We start from the raw sequence: 22,048 nt of genomic DNA, 5'->3' as shown, positions 1-22,048 counted from the left end.
CCTCTCAGGGAGGATTTGCGGTCTCAGGGACCGATCTTCCATCTTGTTTTACTATCGCTGGCTTAATGGCCTGGCCATTGAGACCCAGGTACTGAAGGACAAGGGAGTGTCAGCTTCAGTTATTCCTACCTCTAGTTAAAGCAAGGAAAGCGACTTCCAGCACATGGAAGTCTTATATTGCGTGGTGTGAATCTCTTGGATTTCCCCCACATACCTATTCGGTGACCCGAATCTTGGTCTGTCTGCAACAAGGGGTAGAGCAGAAACTGTCCTTGAGCACATCAAGGGTCAGGTTTCAGTGTTAGCAATCTTCTTTCAGAAACTTTTGGCTAATCATTCCTTGGTGCGGAATTTCCTCCAGGGGGTGCGACATCTGGCTCCGCCAGTGCGTGCACCCTTACCGCCTGGGATCTTAATTTAGTGTGGTCGGTTCTTCAGAAACTTCTCTTTGAAGATATTAGGGAGATCCCCTTGCTTACATTATCCCAGAAGGTGGCCTTCTTGGTGGCCATTACTTCTGCACGCAGGGTGTCAGAACTGGCCGCATTATCTTGTCGTTCCCCATATCTGGTGGTTCATAGGGATAAGGTGGTTCTTCTTCCGAATCCATCCTTCCTTCCTAAAGTGGTTTTCAGAGTTTTCATCTGAATAAAAATATTGTGTTACCTTCCCCGTGTCCTAAGACTAGCCATCCTTGGGATTACACTCCTTTGATGGGGTTCAGACAATCAGGGTACACTTGACTACTACGAACTTGTTTCTTAAGACGAACTCACCTTTTGTGATCACGGATAGCCCTAGAAGGGGGTTGCCTGTGTCTGCCGCGACCATATCTAGATGGACCAGTCAGACGGTGGTACAGGCTTATTCTATTAAGGGTCGGAATCCCCCGTTCCCTGTTAAGGCGCATTCTACTCGGGCGCCTAGTGTTTCCTGGGTCTCCCGCCATCAGGCGTCAGCGATCCAGGTTTTCAAGGCGATGACTTGATCGTCGGTTCATACCTTTACATCATTTTATAAAGTTGATGTGATGGCATCGTCAGATGCCTCTTTTGGCCGCAAGGTTCTGCAGGCCGCAATCTGAGGAGACTGTTGGTCTATCTCAAGGGTTTGTTGGGTTTTTCACTTAGGTCTCATCTTTTTGCTCGATGAGTCCTTGATGCTTCTGGTTGGCTCCGGTTGGGCCTTCTGGATTTTGATTTCTGTTAGCCCACCCCTCATTTGTGGTACTGCTTTGGGACGTCCCGAGTTGTTATTAATCAACGAAGACTACGTCTGTCAATGAGCGACAGAGAAAAATTGATTTTTTTTTTTTTTTTATTTCAATAGATTTTTATTAGAGAGTAACAAAGACAAATAACAATGGAAGTGGTACAAGAGTGAAGGCTATTTTACAACAAATAATAGTTGAAAAGTGGAGGTCAACTGTAGCAGGTGGATACCCAGCCCTCAATGCTACTAAAACATCTAGGGTTAAGTCATGAGAAAAGTAGACAAACCTACGTGCTATAAGAGAACAAAAGGTGGTCACTATCTAGTAAGTGCAGGGCATAGCCCCCAAAACCGTAGGGAGCCCCCACCCAAGACACCCCTAAAGGGAGCAAACTGTGTCTCGGAAGAGGCACCCCACGTGTGAACTGCAAAATGGTATAGTGACCCAAAAAAAAAAAAAAAAAACTTCAAGGGAGAACAACCTACAAGAATGCCATCTACCAACCCTAGATGAAAGAGGCACGGGGCCCCAACTACAGGTGTGTAAAGGTACGATGAAAGCTCCACCAAAATAGAAAACATAGTCTCCAAACCACTTCCTAGAGAACTAAACAATTCGGATCATCAACAGTTGGCTATAAGTACAGTAAAACTAAGAGTTGAACAGGCAAAGAATAGAAAAAGGAAAAAGAGAAGAAAGAAGGCAGACAGCCTATGAAGTAAGAAGAAAGAAAAGAGAAGGGAATGCAAAAAGGGGGGAAGGAGGTTCCTGCGGACCGGTTCCTGAAGACACTGTGAGACAAATTGGCAACAGGGTAATGGGAGGTAAAAGGAAAAAAAAAAAAAAAAGGGGTTACCCCACTGTCCAGTGCAAAGAAAACATCAAATAGTAACATTCATGTATGCTGCCCAGGGTTCCCAGATCCTTTCAAACTTTTCTCTGGATTCGTCCAGAATACTATACATCTTCTCCTGTGCCATTATCCACGAAATTTTACCCTTAGCCAAGCGGAGTGGAACCGAAGGCATCTTCCACTGCCTGGCTATCGCCATCTTGGCACCGAGGAAGATGTAGAAAATGAGGGATTGGGTGTGTTTAGGGAGCTTAGGGATGCGTTGGCTAAACAGGACTTCAGCAGGAGATGGATGCAACGTGCGACCAGAAATCCAACGAACAATACCGTAAATGCGCTGCCAAAACGACCTGAGTTTGGGGCATTCCCAAAAGATGTGGAGAATGGTGCCAGCCAGGTCACATCCCCGGAAGCAGGTAGGGGATGTGGAGGGAAAGATGGTGGCCAATCTGGCCGGCACCATGTACCACCTCAAAATAACTTTAAGATTAGCTTCCATGAGGCCAATATTATGAATATCCCAGAAAGAGCGCCCAACATTAGCGTGCCAGTCAGAGAGGTCCCAGTCTAATTTGAGGTCCTGCTCCCATTTAAACATATAGACAGATTTGGTTTGTGCATCGTTCAGTAGAGCGTAAATGAGGGAGATTCCCCCTTGACATCAGAAATTTGAGCACACCACTATCATAAGGCGTTACCCGTAGGGGTTCAGAGAATTTGGACCTAAGAGAGTTAATAAAGTGCGAAATTTGGGTAAGACGGAATTTCTCTACAGGCGGCATCTTCAACTTTGTGGTACAATGAGAAAGAGTGATAGGACCCAAGCTATCCTAAAAGTGGCCAATTCTGTACATGCCTTTGTCAGTCCACCATTTAAATGCCCCTATGTCTTCACCTGGAGGGAAGGCCGGATTATGGAATAGGTGAGTGAGGGGAGCCCAAGGCGAAGTAACTTTATGCGTTTTGTGTATGCGATCACAGATGGATAAAGAATGTGAAAGAGTAGGGGCCAGCACCGGGGGGCGGGCTCGAGCAGGTCTCCAAAGCAGGTAGTCAATGGTGTGTCAAGGGACTGCTTGGCGTTCCATAAAGTACCAGTCAGGCTTCCCCCCTCTGGAATAAATGACGGAAAACTGAGTCAGCTGTGCTGCCAGATAATATTTCCAAAGGTCCGGAACTCCTAAGCCCCCCTGTTTCCGGGAGCGTAGAAGCGTAAGTCTATTAATTCTATATCCCTTCGTTCCCCAGATAAATTTAAAGATGTGTCCTTGTAAGTTTTTAATGTGGGATTTCCGCACCGGGATTGGGAGCGACCGGAAAAAATAAAGAATACGTGGCAAGAGTGTCATCTTAACTGCATTGATTCTCCCTAACCAGGAAATGTGACAGCGAGACCAGTCAGAGAGATCCCGTTTTAGTCGTTGTATCAGGGGCGGATAGTTGGTCGAATAGAGTTTGTCTATAGTGGGAGTCAAGGAGACTCCAAGGTAAGGAATAGAATTCGATTGCCAGGAGAAGGGGAAATGGTCTTTCAGACGACCCACCAGTGGCCCAGGGAGAGTGATATTAAGGGCCAGCGACTTAGTCATGTTTACTCGCAAGCCAGAAGCCGCCCCAAAGGTGTCCAAGAGGGAAACGATATTGGGAAGAGAGATCAATGGGGACGTAACAAAGAGCATTATATCATCCACGAACAACGCGCATTTGTGGAACTCGGACCCGCATTGTATGCCATGTATATCAGGGTGAAGACGGATCACTGAAGCAAGAGATTCAAGGGCAACAGCGAAAAGTAGCGGGGAGAGGGGGCATCCCTGTCTCGTTCCCCTCCGGATCCGGATGTCTGCAGAATAGTATCCCTGCATTCTGACCTGAGCTGCCGGCTGGGAGTAAAGGGCTCGTAGTGTAGTGATGAAAGAGGGACCAAAACCCCATCGTTCGAGGGTACGGAAGAGGAACGGCCATGAAAGGAGTCAAAGGCCTTTTGTAGGTCCAATGACAGGAGAAAACCAGGTTGGGAAGGGCCTCCATCCCACCCTGAATTTAGCAGCGAGATGACATCAACCACCCTCCTTATCTGGTCAGGTCCCTGCCTACCCGGAATGAACCCCACCTGATCCTTATGAATGTATTTGGCAATAAAGCTGGATAAGCGATTAGCATAAATTTTGGTCAATATCTTTAAATCATTATTAATGAGAGATATTGGTCTGTAATTGCCCACATCGGAGGGATCCTTCCCCGGCTTGGGGATAACCGGCTTGGGGATAAGCTTTATTAGAGGCTTCATCCAGACGAGCTCCGCCCCTGAGGGCATTGAAGAACCTGACCAGATAAGGAGATAGGACCGACGCAAATGTCTTGTAATAGGAATTGGAAAAACCGTCAGGACCTGGGGTGGAATTGGGTCGAAGAGACTTGATCACTTCCAGCACCTCCCGTTCGTCAACAGGGGATTCCAAAAGGGATCTATGCGTATCCGTGAGGCAGGGGAGAGGCACGTTGTCTAGGAACGAGTCAGGATCGTCCCCCTTATGGGGGGTGGGGGCCGCATAAAGTTGGGAATAGAAGGAGTGGAAGGAATCCATGATGGATGTAGGGTTGCTCGAAAGAACACCAGCGGGGGATTTTATTTTGGGCATGGAAATCGCCCGAAACTTTGGGGAGAGCTTCGATGCCAATTTTGTACCCATTTTATCTCTAAAAGCATAAGCGCGAGCCCCTTGCCAGCGCAGGGCCTTTTCGGCCCTGGAAGTTAGGGCCAGGTTAAGTGACAATCTAATCGCATCCAGTTCGGCAAGAGAGGAGGGATTAGGGGAGCGCTTGTGGGCTCTACGGAGGCGAGTATATTCTGTCTCTAAGCGGGTGATATCAACTAGACTTTCCTTTTTAATTTTCGCCCCCAGCTGGATGAGGTAGCCTCGCAGGACAGCCTTATGGGCCCCCCATAAGGTAGTAGGGGATGTGTCTGGGAGATCATTAAGCGTGAAGTATTTGCGAAGTGCAGTGTCTATCATGGAGCATATAGCCGGATCGCTCAGAATAGATTCATTAATTCTCCATGGAAAGGGGGCTCGGGGAAATAGGGAGCAGGAGAGCTGAAGAGTGACCATGGAATGGTCCGACCAAGGGACTTCTCTAATTTTAGACTTCTGGGCAGAAGGGCTATCCGTCGTGGGGATGAAAATGTGGTCAATCCGCGCAAACGTATGATGAGGGGCCGAGAAATGTGTGTAATCTCGAGTAGATGGGTTCAACTCCCGCCAAATATCAATCAGACCCAATGCATGGAGCGATCTAGCCACCCGAAGGCTCTGCTTCGAAGGTCGGCGAAGCCGACCACCGGAGGATTGGGATTTATCAAGGGAGCAGTCGAGGGCTAAGTTAGAATCCCCTCCAATGAGAACGCGGCCCTCAAAGTGGGGAGAGAGAAGGAGAAACATCTCGGAGAGGAATTTCGCCTGACCTTTGTTAGGGGCATAGTAAGAAATAAATGTGTATAACACTCCTTGTATGTGGCCCTTGACCAGAATAAATCGACCCTGGGGGTCCCTTACGGTGTGCAGGTGTGAGAAGGAAAGGGATTTAGCAAAAAATATGGCCACCCCTCTCTGTTTGGAGGGGGCATTGGCAAGATAAAACAAGGGGTATTTATGGTGGACATATGTCGGTTGGTAGGATTCCGGGAAGTGAGTCTCCTGAAGCAGGAGGACCCCCAATCCTTGGGAATGGTAATGTTGGAATGCCTTCCTACGCTTAACAGGTGAATTTAAGCCCTGGGTGTTGTGTGATGCCACCTGTAGAGAAGAGACCGTACTCACATTAGGATGCATGTTGCGCGGGGAGGAGGCACGCTGATGTAGGTGATCCGGCGGGATCCCGAGAACATCCCCGGAGGAGACTATTCACAGCGGTAGCAGGCTTGTCAGGAGCAACAGGGAACCAGAAGGACCGCAGGAACCTAAGGGGAAGAAAAAGACACCAGTAAAGGGAGAAAAAGAGAAAAAAGAAGACAACAGAGGAAGAAGAAAGTAGCAAGTCCAAAGACTTGCCAAGGGATGAGAAAGCCGCAGGAAGGACCCGCAGCTCCTCATCACGTGTAAGGATGCGTCCTGAACCAGTCAGGGCACATTCCTGAGGGAGGCCAGATGAAATCATCTAACGTCCGACAGGAGGAGGCACATTAAAGCCTCTCCGGCCATAGGGCACCAGCCCGGCACCCTCATAAAAAAATCAACAAAAGATAGCAAAATTCGAGCACAAAAATCACCCCTAGGTGTAGAATATGGGGAGCTGCCCCAAAAGCATTAATAGGAGGTTAGGTCTAGGGGGGACAGGGGAAAAGGACAACATGGGGAGGGGAAGGTAGGCAGGGAAAAAAAAAAAAAAAAAAGGGGGGGGGAATAAAAATAAGGGGGGGGGAGGGAGTACTGGGGAGGGGGGGAGCTGCAAGCTTAACGACAACAGATTAAGCAGTAATTACAGTCCCAGTATTCAAAAAGAACCTGACCAGCGTGAAGAAAATAGATGAGGTAAGTCAGATCAAAAATTGTAAAATAAATAGTTCGCTGGAAAAAGGAAACAAACAGTCCGGAAACAGACCCAAAAAGGGGGGCCAAAAAATGGAGGCAGGGATCATCTCGGACCCCCATCAGGCGAGGAAGGACGAACTTCGACGACTGAAGAAAGAAGATTCCAGAGGAGCAATGCAGATATCAGGGAGGCTGGACATCACGGTGACGCTTCATTTGCTGCTTGTTCCAAACTGAGGAGACAGGGCTGATCGGAGGGGGTCGCTTGGAAGATTCTCTCCTGGAAGTGGACGGGGCAGGATCCCTGGTGATGATACCCAGATGCAGGAGCATGCCTTCACCCTCCTGGAAGTTGGTGAAGTTGTACGTCTTGTTCTGGAATTGAAAATTCAGCCAGAAGGGGAAAGACCACCAATATTTCAGCGCCCGGGCAGAAAGAGCTTGTGTAAGCGGCTTTAGAGCTCTGCGGCGTTGAATAGTGAAGGGGGAGAGGTCGGCGAAGAGTTGAATCTTGTGACCCTGGATGGATAGGTCCTCTCTACCCCTACTCACTTTCATGAGCTCCTCTTTAACCCCATAGAAGTGGGGTTTGACGATAACATCTCTGGGAAGGCCATCTTTGCGGGGCGGTTGTAGGGCCCTGTGAGCCCGGTCGAGCTCCAGGCGATGGTCCGAAATGTTCGGAATGAGATCCCTAATAAAAGCCTTAATTGTGGTAGGAATGTCCGTGATGGTTTCTGGGATCCCTCTGATCCTAAAATTTAGGCGTCTGCTTCTGTTTTCCATATCATCCAGCTTACTAAGCGCTGTGTCTAGTTGATCTTGGATAGTCTGGATGCATGCTGTGTTTTGATTGGCCCTTGCGACTGTCTGATCCATAGTGCTCTCAATTGCTTCAATCCGGGTGCCAAGGTTCTGGAGTTCCGCCTTAATGGATCCCGTGATTTGTGAGGCATTATGGGCCAGGCCGGCAGCTAGCATCTCCGAGAACCTAGTCATTAATAGTGTGATGTCCGGAAACTGTCCTGGGGAGGCGAGGCCTGGTTGGTGAGGGAAAGCCAGGGCCTCTGGTGAATGCAGCCCCATGATCCCTGGGGCCTGTGCAAGGTGTCTGCTGAGGAGGGATTCAGTGGAGGCTGGTGATAGTAATGGGGGCTGTGGCAGGTATGCAGGGGTCGCTGGGGATGGCCAGGGATCGGGGGAGGCTGAGGGGGTGTCCATAGGGCAAGCTGGTATGTCCCCTACCTCCTGTGTGCCTCTGTCCTCTGAGGGAAGAGAAGGCGCGGTCGCCATCTTGGCTGTGTCCCGCTCCGGGGACAAGAAGATCAGACGGCGGGAGACCTCGCTCCGGGGACCCGCCGACATCCAAGGGGGAACCGCTGGAGGAAGGAGCAGCGATCGGTGCCGATTGCGGGGCTTCGTGCGCTCCGATGCCGGTGCCTGAATGAGACCGGGGAGGCGCGGAGCTCCGGGCTAAGCTGCCATGACGGAGCAGCCGCGCATGCGCACTCCGAAAAAATGGATTTTTGTAAAATCTTACCGTAAAATCCTTTTCTCTTAAGCTCATTGACAGACGTAGTACCCGCCCCTCTGTTTTTGAGTTGGGTTGGGTTAAATTCTCTAAACACTGCTTTGTGACATAACTGATTTGCTGTAGCAGGAAGTGAGAGGATATACCCTCTGGGACTGCCCCTAGGGTGTGGCCAGAACGTTTTCTTTCCTGTCTAGTCCTACTCCTGTAGAGGGCAGTATAACCCGAGTTGTTATTAATCAACGAGGACTACGTCTGTCAATGAGCTTAAGAGAAAAGGATTTTACGGTAAGATTTTACAAAAATCCATTTTTTCCACACTTTCTCCAGACACAAGGAACAGTCTTTGAGCTTGGTTTTTATGTTTTATTAAGGGGTAATAACTTGGATGGGTAATAGGAATTATGGGACACCCAACGTAATAGCAAAAAAAAAACAGGAACAACTTCCTCCCTATGTGCAACTCCAATTGATTCTTCCCCTTTACTCTGTACAGCTCTAATTGATTCCTTTTCTTAAAATGGGGGTTCACACTGCTCGGACATGGAAGTCAGGCAAATTCTGACTTTGTCCTGCGACTTCATGCCCGACTTCCATGAACAGGATCCAACTTTGTTCTGAAAATACCAGGCCTTTTGAGTCTGGTATGAATCTTGAGTGGGGAACAGGGCAGGGGGGGGCTCTGCGCCCTCCACCCCAAAGCACCTTGTCCCTATGTTGATGGTGGGGATAAGAACCTCTTCCTGACAACCCTGAGAGGTGGTTGTTGGGGCTTGTGGGCAGGGGGCTTATCGGAATCTGGAGGCCCCTTTAACGAGGGGGTCCCCAGATCCCGGCCATCCCTCCTATATGAATGAGTATATGGTACATTGTACCCTTACTCATTCACCCCAAAAAAAGTGTCAAAAATAAATAAACACAGGTTTTTAATAAAGTCCTTTATTAAAATTGAAGAATGTCCCCCGTTGTAGCTCCAACGTGTCTTCTTTCTCTAGTAATGTCTCCCTCTGGACTTCCCCCTCTGGTTCTTCTCCCCCTGCTAATGTCTTCTCCCAATGCTAGCTCCTGCTGTTGTGTTAGTTCTGGCATGTGCTGTTTCTTGTATAGCCATGGTGCGTGGCCATCGGAGACCCCACACCTTGTGATGTAACTGCCTGGGGCATGATGGGGCAGTGACGTCACAAGCTGGTGGGGTCTCCGACTTGGGGGTGGAGTCGGACCAACTTGTGTCAGACGAGTTAAGATGGCTCTCATAGGGATCTATTGATTTATATAGGTCATGCGACATGTGCTCCCAAAGTCAGAGCGTATGTCGCATCAGTGTAAACCGGGCCTTAGTCTGCACCCTCTGATTCCTCTCTTGGTAGCTAACTGTCTCTGTTAGAAAAGTAAAAGCCCCTTAACGACTAGAAACTCTCAGTCCCCTTAGAAAGTAGCACAAAGTGTTGTGAACGGCACCCTGGAGTATCTCCAACTCCCTTGTAGACACTGATCCCAGTTCTACCAACTGCAGGAAATGCTAGCCCACCTGGCTTTTTCTTCACCAGCCTACCCGATTGACTGCTCCAGAGATCCCCCAGGGCAAGGTTAAAAAAGATTTTAGCACACCACTATCTTCCAAAGAGACCGGCTACATGTGGCAGTCTCTCCCCTTGTAGGTCCCTGAACCGTGCTTTAGTACTCATACTGTCCTTGCTCCTGCTGCCTCTCAGGGAAGATTCCTTCCAAGCTTTTCCTGTTGTCAGCATGTAATGCAATTCCACTAGGTGGCAGCCTTTTCCCACGTAAGGCACTTCCTCATGCACAGATAGCCTTTTGCAAGGAACCAGGTTTGCTGAAGGCTGATAACTACTAAATCAGTGGTGCTGTTTCTCTTTCCTTGTCTTTTACATACATGTGAGTCTACAAGTAGAAATCACACCAATCCTGCAATCTGGAAAGAATCTGCTGATGCTGACAGTGTTTATCGTTTATATTCATGGAGGAAAATGGACTTTTGGATTATGGACTTTCTGTAGGATTATGTTACACTTATAATTTCCCTCATCTCTGGTCACATTTGTACACACTTTGGTTAAGTTTTGAGCCTTCTGGCATTTTGTTCATATTTTTGTGCTGGGGAGTTGTGTGTACGTAAATACATGTTTATAATCTCTTCAATTTTTGTTGACCATACAGTTTGTGCACATTGTTAAATGGATATCACAAATAGGTGATCTTGCATATGCAGAAAAGTGGCAATCCTTACATATTAGATTTCACATACTGTATATAGAAAGTAAAAGGATACATTTAAATGTAATTTTCGTGGGATGTAGGAAATAAACATAAAAAATAATACAACATATGCTATGAAAGGGATTAGCTCTTGGGACAAAAAGCCAACTACAGCGCTTGCTGAATAAATGTTAATGATATTTACCCCAATGATTAAATTAGTGACTGTATGAATAATAAATAGCACATAATTAAATAAATAATTCAATCATAATGGCAAACAAATGGTAAATAAATAATAAAACGTGACTGGTCATATATAGAAAGTCCAATAGGTATAAAGTTACTTTAGTGCTCAGAATGATCAAAAAGTCCTTAGTGACTGTATGGTTCAACGTTTTCAAAGGTGTAAGTGCTCAAGCATAAGTGTCCATATAATTCTGTGACATCAATCCGTTTCGCTGTGATTTGTGGGTAGATTAAATCACTTACCAGTGGGCCCTATGTGCTTTACAGCACTAGGACCTTTCGCGCTTTAGTGCCCCCTGGGCTGGGGTGGGTTCCCCCTTTTCCCTCTAGGCTGGTCTGGATTGGTACCTGGCTCCTCCACCATGGTATTTGGCCAATTATAAAAGGAAAAAGAAGCTCCAGATAGTGCAGTATCAGCAAATAAGTTTATTACCCAATAATAATGGGTTAAATAGTAAAGGAATGCATAAGTAAAACAAGCAGTGGTGGTCAGTGGTCGGCTGGTGCGGGCTACGCGTCCTCTCTGCAGAGTGGCGAGCAGTGCTTCCTGCTTGCGTTCCAACTGACTGACGTAATGCCACTATGCGTTCCAAACAGACGCGTTTCGTCACTTCCTGTGACATCCTCAGAGTTTAGAAAGCATAACAATGCGCAGAATATGTTTTAATTTATATATTGTGCGGCTGCAAATCCACTTATCATTTTCACCACAAAATTATATACTTAAGGGCTTCATATAGAGGGTGACCCCGACCACTTATTTTGTCAATCACCGCTGTGGGGACACGTCCGTCTCCCTTTCTTCCGGCTGCATAAATTAAGGGGCGGTATTACTACTATAAAGATCCTTCAATCGCTATGCTTTCTAAACTCTGAGGACGTCACAGGAAGTGACGAAACACGTCAGTTTGGAACGCATAGCGGCATTACGTCAGTCAGTTGGAACGCAAGCCAGAAGCACCGCTCGCCACTCTGCATAGAGGATGCGCAGCCCGCACCAGCCGACCACTGACCACCACTGCTTGTTTTACTTATGCATTCCTTTACTATTTAACCCATTATTATTGGGTAATAAACTTATTTGCTGACTGCATTATCTTGAGCTTCTTTTTCCTTTTATAATTGACCAAATACCATGGTGTGAGGAGGAGCCAGGTACCAATCCAGACCAGCCTAGAGGGAAAAGGGGGAACCCACCCCAGCCCAGGGGGCACTAAAGCGCGAAAGGTCCTAGTGCTGTAAAGCACACAGGACCCACTGGTTCTGGTAAGTGATTTCATCTACCCACAAATCACGGCAAAGCAGATTGATATCACAGAATTATATGGACACTCATAGGGAAACCCACATAAGTACACAGAGAACATGCCAACTCCAATGCGGATAGTGCCTCGGCCATGATTTGGACTGAGGATGCTGTACTTCAAGCAGTAAGTGGTAACCAAGGAACCACTGAACCGATCACACACATCGTTTAAAGTGTAATTCCAGTTTTTCTTTAGGCCACCTCCCCTTCCATCTTATCAAAGCACAGCCAGGCTGTCCGTTACATTACATTAAAATCATTATCAAGCAGCCTGGGCTCAAAATGGAAAGCTCATTATATAGACCGTGATCACGCTTCATAACATGAGCGCCAGTCTAGGCAGGAGCAAGAACAATCCACCGTCACTGATGAGGAGGGACCCAGGTTTGTGACCTAACTGCAGTGGAGATGCTGAGTTTTAGGGTATTGTACCCTGGGAATTTTCAAAATGTATTGCAGAAAGGAGGGGTTCATGTGTCAGGTTTCTATAGATGTTCTTAAAACCTGTCACTCTGACAAGATTTTACTGAAAAGGAACTGAGGGGAACTCTCCAACAGAAACAAACAAAAAAAAATGATTTTCTTTGTAGTTTTGCAGGAGTCAGGAACTCCTGACTGTAAGATTTTTTTCTGTCTGTGACCCTGTTGTAGATTTTTCCTCACTTCCAGTCTGGTAAAATCACTAGCAGCAGGACAGAAAGTGGGAGAAAATCACTCTAAAGTGAGGGGTCAGCTGACCCACCATCCCAGAGCACCAAACAGAGTGCAATGCAAAGGGACTACTTGTAAAGTTGGAGCTGTAGTAGGGAGCAAGTGCATAGTTGCCAACATTCAAAAAAAATTTCCAGGGACACTTTGCAGCACAGCTATCAATTACCACACCCACTTCCATGAAGCTCCGCCCACTCTGCATAATTAATCTTGCCTACTTACTTTTAGATTATAGAGTCTACTCACTATAGAGAGAATTACAGGTAATTAAAAAGGGAATTTCAAACTTAAGGCCTCAGTAGCAGAGTTGGAATAATTCTCCCATTCAGCTACACTATTTCTGCGTAACATTTATGGGCAGCCTGGGCAGACAAGCGCTTCCAGGGACAATATAAATTACCTGGGACAGGCTCCTATTTGCAGGGACTGTCCCAGGAAAAAAGGGACAGTTGGCAAGTATGCAAGTGCTGCATAAGACGAAGCCTCCTCTCTAGTGCTGGCTCCTGTCCCATGTGGAGTGATACCAACTGCACTCTACGTCCTATCCCAGCTAGCGCTCTTCAGAATGGTGCCAGCAGCTAGAAAGAAGAGATCTTCTGGTCATTTTGAAGCAATACACTGGGCATAAGTATAGGGCTGCTTTCACACTGATGTGCTGCGGTTTACCAACACCATGGGGGCAGGTCACCTGCAGCTTTCCTACAGGTTTAGTTCACTTTTTGAATGCAGGAGTTTTGGTGTGCGTTCAGAAAGTGTACCCCACCTGAAAGCTATAAACAGAAGTCTATGGCACAGCACAGCTAACCCAGGAAAGCCATTGATGCACAGTGCTGCACCCGTGGTGCAGGGATACTGCAGCACATTAATGTGAAAGCATCCCTAAAGAGGGCACTGAACAGTAAGGGTTCATTTACATTTGTAGTTTGGGGAGTGGTAAAACCCCATTGTTAAAGGGATTGTAAGGTCTCAAAGTTTTTCACCTTAAAAAAACCTTTGTTGCAAAATCCTTGCACAGGGCAGGTAAGTATACCATGTTTGTTATTTTTATTTATTTATTTTTTTAAATTAACCTTTACTGCCCCTTTAGAATGAGTTTTTAACACCCCCCACCACATTCCCTTTAGCTGCAGTGGTCAGGGGTGTACATATGTCACACCGCAGTAAGAGTTTTAGGCCCTGTCATGATTGGTGGGTGTAGCACCTTTCAAGCATGACCCATTCAAGTGAATGAGCAATACAGCAAACAAAGGGTTAAAGCAGGCAGTGTTGTGTTGCTTTCTCACCACCTACTGTAACCCTTTGGACCCCACGAAGCATGCAGTTGCAGGGCACTTGCACAGTGACCCTATTTACCTGAATAGATCACGATTGGCAGGTGGTGGCACTCACCGAAAGCAACAGGTGGCTTAATTCCTGCTGAAGCATGTGTACACCTTTGGCTGCTGCCTCAGCAGCTAAAGGGAGTAGGATTTGGGTGAGCTAAAACCGCAACTTATCTGCAGGGTTTTACCACCCTCCAACTTTGTGTGAACGAGACTTAAAGGTACCTCTGCCAAGTGCAACTAAGGGCTCAGCCACCAGTGCAGCAGACACTGCTGGTCCTCAGAAAAGCAATCCAAATTTGTTTGACAGGTGGGGAGGAGGCAACCTGTTGGCCTCCTCACCACTTGATTTAAACCCATGATTGCTGTGCAATGCATGCAATCGCAACACGGTAGTACAGCAAGTAGAGGTATAATTCAGGTGTGGGGAGGCAACACAGTGCCCAGTGATCTTTGACTTCTCCCATGTTGTTCAGGTAGATCTCCACCTCTTTAAAAATTGCCTACCCCTGTTCTAAAGGGGCCCAAGAGAACAATATACACCAGCCAGAAGTTATTATTCTTACCCACTTTATTCAAAACCCGATCAGAAGCTTTTGGCTTGTGTAAGTGATTAACTCAGTAACGGGTGTGTGCAGGGCGGGGGAGGACTGGGCCAGGGGGCAGGGGGAAAATTGCCCCCCGGGTCGCTTTGATGCCCTATTAAAAGGCTGCACCGCTTCTGCCACAGACATGCCTAAAGGATTCCTGGTGAAGAGAAGTAAAAAGTCCCCACTGCTGACCTACTGAGTGCAGGATGAAGACAAGGACAGAGCACAGGCACCCCCCTCCCCCTCCCAGCATGGATGGTGTAAACTGTATCTGAGCAGAGACTCTCCTCCTCTGGCCAGCCCCGGTCAAGCTGTCCCAGCTCCCTCCTGTTGGCCAGCTTCAAGGATCAAAACATTCAGGGGTATGGGAAATGAATACGTCCGCACACACCTACACAGGTTGAACTGGATTGACTATTGCCTTTATTCAACCTCAACTACTATGTAACTATGTACACAGCACAAACACAAAAGCAATCAAGGCTAGTACACACTATAGGAAAATCGGGCGAACATTTTCGTCCAAAGAAGTTTCGTACGATTTTCATATATTGTGTACACAACTTTACACAGCCAATTCTTAATTTTCGGACGAAAATTCTCAAAGGGACAAACTCCAAAATTTTTCTTGTACATGAAAAAAACTAATGATTTTCGTTTTAATGTGTACTGTTTTCGTACAATTTTTGTACAAGAAAAATCAGAAAAGAAATACTGTGCAACATCAGAAACAATAAACAAGAAAAAAGCCTTTGTCGTATGAGAATTTTCATACGAATGTTTGTTGATCGGTTCTGATTTGCTGCGAAACAACGAGGAAAATCGGACGATCGTTTGCCCGATTTTCTTATTGTACCCCACTTCAGTGTATAGCATGAACCTGGGACAAATATATCTCCTATCCTGGACACAACCCATGGATTTTTCTGGCTTCCTGTCACGCTTGACCTACACTTTAGGTGCTTGAACTTGTATAGATGGTGAGGACCATTTATCATTACTGTAAATAAAGTAGGAATAACTATGGCTTTCATATCAAGAAACATTGTTAGTTTTAGATGGTGTGGAGAATGATCAGAACACCTGTCAGTTTTTGTTGCTGTCTGTGTCCCCATTAGGGAGATTCACCTATTTGTGCTGTTTACCATTATCATTAAAAGTGAAACTAAAAGAAAATCCCAAATTTTGGGTTGTCCCCAGGAAACTAACAGAGGGGAAAACCTCTAGCGGGGACACTAGTTCTGGTGACCTGGGGTGGGCTCAAGGGATTCGCTTAATTTGAAGGGATTTCCTCTCTCACCCTGTTTTGGCTATGGAACAGGAAGTGGAGGGAACTTCCCCCCAATGGGACACAAGTGGCAAAAAAAACCTCTGACAGTGGTTATACCTCTCCCTTACTCTTTCCAAAATGCCTATAGTTATACTTTAACACAAAATGAATGGAGTTGTGATCATGTGACGAAAAGCAATTATTTTTTTCTAATTTCCTTATTTATTTCATTCAGGATTCAATTGAAGTGACTGGCACTTATAAACATCGTAAAATTGAACTGGTCAAGGAAGGCTTCAACCCTGTTGCAATAAGAGATCCTCTGTTTTTCTTGGATGAAAATGTTAAATCTTATGTACCATTGAATAATAGTATTTATCAGGCCATTTTAGAGAAAAAATTGAAACTGTAATGTGATGGTATCCTATAATGGTTAAGTTCCCATCTTTGAGCAAATATGAAACCCCCTCCCACCCTCTTCAATTCACCCTGCACATTTTATTTTCCTTACCTTGTAAAGCAAGAGATACTCACTTAAAGTGGTTCTAAAGGCAGAGGTTTTTTTTTTTTTTTATCTTACTGCATACAGAAGGCTAAAAAACCTTCTGTGTGCAGCAGCCCCCCTCATACTTACCTGAGCCCCATCTCGATTTAGCAATGTTGCACGAGAGACTTGGCTATCCGGAACTCTCCCTCCTGATTGGCTCCCACTGCTGTCAATCAAAGTCAGTGAGCAAATGAGGAGAGAGAGGGGATGAGGCCAGACAGAGCACTGGCTCGGCTCAGGAGCCCCCATAGCAAGCTGCTTGCTGTGGGGGGCACTCGGCAGGAAGGAGGAGCCAGGAACACCAGCGAGTGAATTGAGAAAAGGATGATCTGGGCTGCTCTGTGTAAAACCACTGCACAGAGCAGGTAAGTATAACATGTTTGTTATTTTTAAACAAAAAAAAACATTATAGTATCACTTTAAGCCTGCAGTCCCGAACCCTTGGCTGTGCTGTTTCTGGGTGCGGGGGACTGCTGCAGATACACCCACTCCGGTTGAATTGTTGTTGTCACTCCTCATCAGGATCCTGAGAGGACCCTGCCACTGGACAGCCAATAGGAAGTGTCAAAATCACACAGTCATTGACGTGGGCACTGAAAGAAGAACCCTACCTCCTGTAAACAGTAGAAGAGAGAAGATAAGGATAAGAGTGTTATGGGACTGCAGCTTTAGGTGAGTAAAAAGGCCAGGGAGGGTGTGGAATGCAAAAGATGGAGCCCAAAGTTTCGCTATAATTGAAGTTGCTTTAAAATTGTAAAATCTATGAGCTATGTAAAGTGCCTGATGTAGGTGTAATGCATGGTTCTATAAATGATTGCATACTTAGGGAGATTCAGGTATGGGTATGTATAGTATGTATAATGATCATTCCCTGGTTCTAGTGTGTGACCTTTCCTTGGCTGCAGTGATGTTGAGGTGGGGCTCATTCTTTCACGTAGAGAAGAAAGTGGGACCAAAGTAGAGTATATATGATGATTATTTCCTAACTGTAGATATGTTAGTCCTAGCTGTGTCAGTATTAATGTGGTAGTTATTATCTGGCTGCAGTAGTGTAACTCTCCAGAGATATTGGTGGTCACTCCTGGGCCATAGTGGTGATAGTCCATTTTTGGTTGTAGATGTAGCAATTCTGTGGCTATTGTGAAAATGTCTTATTTCTAACTTTGGTAAGTCCCTAGTGGGTGGTGGTCCATCCCTGTTATCTGCAGTAGCTCTCTCAATGATGATGAGCATTTCCTGGTTGTGGATTGAATGGATAGTATTCTTGCCTCACAGCATAAGGATCCCTGCAATAATTCCCACATTGGAGCCTAACTAGGTTTACTAAAGGCACAGAACCTGTTCACTTTTTTAATTTGTAATTTTATTAAAAATGCAGTTTGTCAAGAATACCCAATACCATGCAAGGAACATTAAAACACATAGGATCCATTATCAGGCCCTGTCATTAGGCAACCCACTCTTTTCTTTTTTTAATTGTGTACTTGTCTTTTGACACATATATGAGGGAGATTTATTAAAGCTGGTGCACTCAGAATCTAGTGCAGCTTTGCAAGGTAGCCAATCATCTCCCAACTTCAGCTTGTTCAATTAAGCTTTGATAATAAAAACTGGAAGCTGATTGGTTTCTATGTAGAGCTGCACCAGATTTTGCACGTTCCAGTTTTAGTAAATAATCCAAGTGATTAACCACTATCATTTTTTTTATGTTTGCATATCCCCGGACATATTTTTTATAGACTTTAGTTCTCTGACATTTGTTGTTGTTACTCTTCTTTAGCTAAGCTCGGGCATGTTCGGATCGAGCCCACCGGGAAGCCGGCACTACACACCGCCAATCATAGGCAGGGTGTGTATGTGCAGATGTCGGTTGGGAAATTCCTCTCTGCCTGTGATTGGCGGGGTGCAGTAATGGCTTCCAACGGGCTCAATCCAAATACGCCCAAGTCCATCACTACCTGTGTTTTGTATTGCATAAATCATTGTGCATTAATTGACGATCAGATGATAGAAGTCAACAAGCAGAGCAATACTACATTCACTAAGCTTAGGGAAATCCTCCTTGCAATGTGAAAACTAATTTTGCAAAGTTAAAATGCTTTATTAAATCAGCCAGCAAGTAATATCTTTCTTCTCTATTTTTCCATTATTTGTTGTAGCCCCACCCCCGCTCCCTCCTCACTGGCTCTGATTGACAGCATTGTGAGCCAATGGCTCTCAATCCCCAGCAAAGCCAGTGAGACATGGATGTGAGGGGAGAGAAGAGATGCAGACATGCACAGTGCTTGATCGAGGGCTCAGGTAAGTATAAGGTAGGGGGCAAAATGAATGCCTACATTTTTTTTACCTTAATGCAAGGATTGCATTAAGGTAAAAAAATGTTTTGGATTTAGAACCACTTTAAGCAATCCTTGCTCAGTCTTTAACAAGCATAAAGTTGAAGATATGGTCAAGAAGACATGGAAATCATGAGTTTAAATTCATGCTGTTCTGTGCATTTTTTTAGTTTTGGATAGATAAGAGGTTAAAAGCCCTGACGGGTTTTCATTGTCATCTGTGTCAAGAAGATTCACCCTCTTTTTTTGCCCTGGTGACCAATGTCGAAGTCGGGGAAATCCAACATTTTAGAATGGAAATAGAAGAGACATTTTTTTTTCCAATGGCAACTCTACCAATCCACTCTACTCTTTTTAAAGTAAAAAAAAGTTTTGGTTTTAGATATACTGTATGTCAGAGACTGGCACTGTATTGTATAAATCATTTTTTAGCTCTGTACTTTTTATGTTAATATCTATGTGACAACTTTATGTCGGTTGATGTGCTGGCAGCTATTTCATCTACATATTAGCACAGTCAAAGCTACACGATTTTGATATGTCAGAGATTGCACTGTGTGTTAAGGTAGACCTACTGTAAACACCCACAAAACTAAACTCTACAAAAATCTACAATGGGAACCTCCTGAACATCAGTGTGCCTTCTGAGTTTTACAGCAAAGTAATGCGCTGGTTCAACCCCACAATGCAATGCAGATGCACTGTGGGCATGCAGATATTTGGCTTTCTGAAGAGTCAAAATTAACATAAACATCTGGTCACTTCCATATTTGGGTTTTTATATTGCATCATCGGTTTAATCTTTCACTAGAGACATTTTTACTTTTCATGAGTTTTATAAAAAGCATTGACCTTCATAGCATTAGGATGGTCAGTTCATTATGAATGGGCTGCCAACACACCATAACGAATGGTACCTAACCATTTTTGTTATCAATGCAGCTCACCATAATTAGCAGTATATTGTTGTGGTGTGCTCTTGTGACTTGTGATTTAAGATGTACTGTATACAGTGTTGGGATGCATTTTACAATGAATGGTATCATAAAACACTGAACATAGTGACATTGCATTGTCATGTGTTGTCATAAAGCATTTCAACTGGAGCCTTTTAGTGCACATTGGCACAATGCACAAGTGTGACTGGGCCCTAAACATTCAATAGATCACTATTAACCCACATTACCCAAATGGCTCTGGCTTGCTATGATAGACATTATATAATATTTTGGTAGGTTATATATGTAAATGTCTTGGAATGTTGTACATTTTAAAATAAAGCCAACATTTTCACATGAGCTTGTCCAGTAAATTGTTTTCCTTTATTATTTAAACCCCATCTTTTCATCTTCCCCTGTAACGTGCTTCCTTTGCAAACAGGCCACAGATTGCATTAAGGATTGGGGTCTTATGGTGGTCATATGCCAGCTGCTGAGTGCTGGCTGAACAGTAACACCGATAGTCTTTTGAAGGACAAATATCATCAATTTGTCTAGGAAAGTCACTTTGACAATAACACAGTATGACCCTCCCGGGTATTCGTGAGGTCACACCTGCTTAGTGCTGCCATCCTGCTGGTAGTAGGGTACATTTATTCCTATCTCATCTAGGTTCACCACCTTCTGAAGATTTCAGTCTCATGAATGGAATAGAGGACAATGTTAAACATTTATGACATTTTGACCAAGCCTAAATGATGGATCAAGGATGGGATTTGCTTGGACCTGCCAAGGAGAGTGGTTAAAAGATGGGCAGAGCCCATAGGTTTTTCACACCTATATTTTTTTATTTGGCATTTATCTTTTAAGTCTATTCTTTTTTACAAATACACCAAATCGATCCAGCTGTTCTTCATTATAATCAAGATGCCCAAACTGAGCGCATTCTTCGCTCATTAATGTTGAAAACACATCTACAAGTGATAAGGAAGGTGTGGTGAGTGTTGGTGTTGCAAGAAGGATTATTGTTAGATTTGGAGTAATACAAAGGATTACTGTTGTGGTTAGCCTTACAGGGAACATTAGTGTTTGATTTGAAATTACACAAAGGATTAGTGTTGGGGTTAGCATTACAGGGAGGGTTAGTGCTAGATTTGGAGGTTACTAAGAGAAATTAGTGTTAAGGTTAGTGTTACAGGGAGGGTAAGTGTTAGATTTAAGGTTATAGCCTTAAGTGTTAACGTAAGCATGAATGGAAGGTTAACATTAGGGTTGGGGTTACAGCGTTTAGTGATTAGCGTTAGGATTATCATTAATGGAAGGGTTAGCATGAGGGGTGCTCAGGGTAAAACATAATTCTGTGCACTGAGCGCACTACATTGAAAATGGTTTCATTTATTTTCTTTTTGCATCCTAAAAAAGTCCTTTCCTGACAGACTCCATGGCAGCACACGTATGGGTAGGCTCCGCCTCCTCTCCTACCCTATAGGACCCCACTCCCATAAATTTTTGCTCCGAGCCAGGAGCCGTGTTCCTTTTTTGTCCTCCTTCCGCAAGAGAAGTCTTACCTTATAGGATGCGTTTTCTTACATACCTGGTGGCGTGTGGCTTTCCTTGATGATGCCTTTTCTACCTTAGTCCAGCAATCTCAGTACTACTGGGTGGACCCGGGCAATTTGAATTGATGCCGGAAGATGCCATAAATCCTGAATGAGAGGTGGGCTGCATCGCTTGGCCAAACGTCCTTGCTACTAGCGGGAGGCCCTTATGCCCTGACGCACACGCTAGTCTCCGGTTGAGGAGCGTTCCAGGTCCTTCTGTCGGTATTGGTGGTAATGTATTGCTTACTTTATATTTTATATAGTTTTGCTTCCTGGTTAGTATGGTGGCTGGAGCGCTCCTGCGTTCCAGGCCGTCGCTCTCGGCTCCTCCCCCCCGCCTCCTGATTCCCAGTTGGGTGTTCATTGTGAGGCTTGGTTCCTAAGTGGTCTGCGCATGAGCGCACGCCACTTCCAGTCCTCCATGACGCGGTGGCGTCGGGGGGGGCGTGGCTTTACGGCTCCCGGGAAATTTAAACAGCTGATGGAGCTGTCATTCTTGGGATGTCAGTGGGCTTTTGCGGCCGCCTCCCCACGCTGTGTCTCTGCCTGTGTTTGGTAAGTCCTGTGCTGGGTCAGTCCTGCTTGAATGGGGGAGGGGAAAGGCGGCTATGGGAAGGTAAGATTGAGTTCTTACATCCTTCCTATTGCAGGTTATCTCGCTGTGATTTGCAATGGATGCCTCACCGCCCCCCGGTGGCCAGTCCCTGCGCAACAGGTGAGCTTTAGCTTTTAACTCTCGCTTGTCTGCCAGCTGGCTTACTGTAGCCTGAGCTTTTCTTTCCTTTGTTTTCAGCCCTTTTAGGTCTGACCAACGTCCTGCATCGGGATCAAA

At 45.5% G+C, this 22,048-nt stretch overlaps 1 protein-coding gene across 1 annotated transcript in view; it reads left to right on the top strand.

Annotated features, from left to right (window-relative positions):
• LOC309552294 (long-chain fatty acid transport protein 2-like) overlaps positions 1-16,358 on the top strand; it is a 179,278-nt gene extending 162,920 nt beyond the window's left edge. Inside the window, exon 10 of the mRNA XM_082253189.1 lies at positions 16,030-16,358. Within this exon, the coding sequence (XP_082109315.1) occupies positions 16,030-16,206 (177 nt within the window). The 3' untranslated portion in view covers positions 16,207-16,358. The remainder of the gene's footprint in view (positions 1-16,029) is intronic.
• Positions 16,359-22,048: the final 5,690 nt, after the last annotated feature.

This window comes from Pelophylax lessonae (assembly GCF_965119305.1).
Source record: "Pelophylax lessonae genome assembly, chromosome: 4".
In the NCBI taxonomy this organism is placed as follows: Eukaryota; Metazoa; Chordata; class Amphibia; order Anura; family Ranidae; genus Pelophylax; species Pelophylax lessonae.
This window is presented reverse-complemented; position numbering and strand designations above follow the sequence as displayed.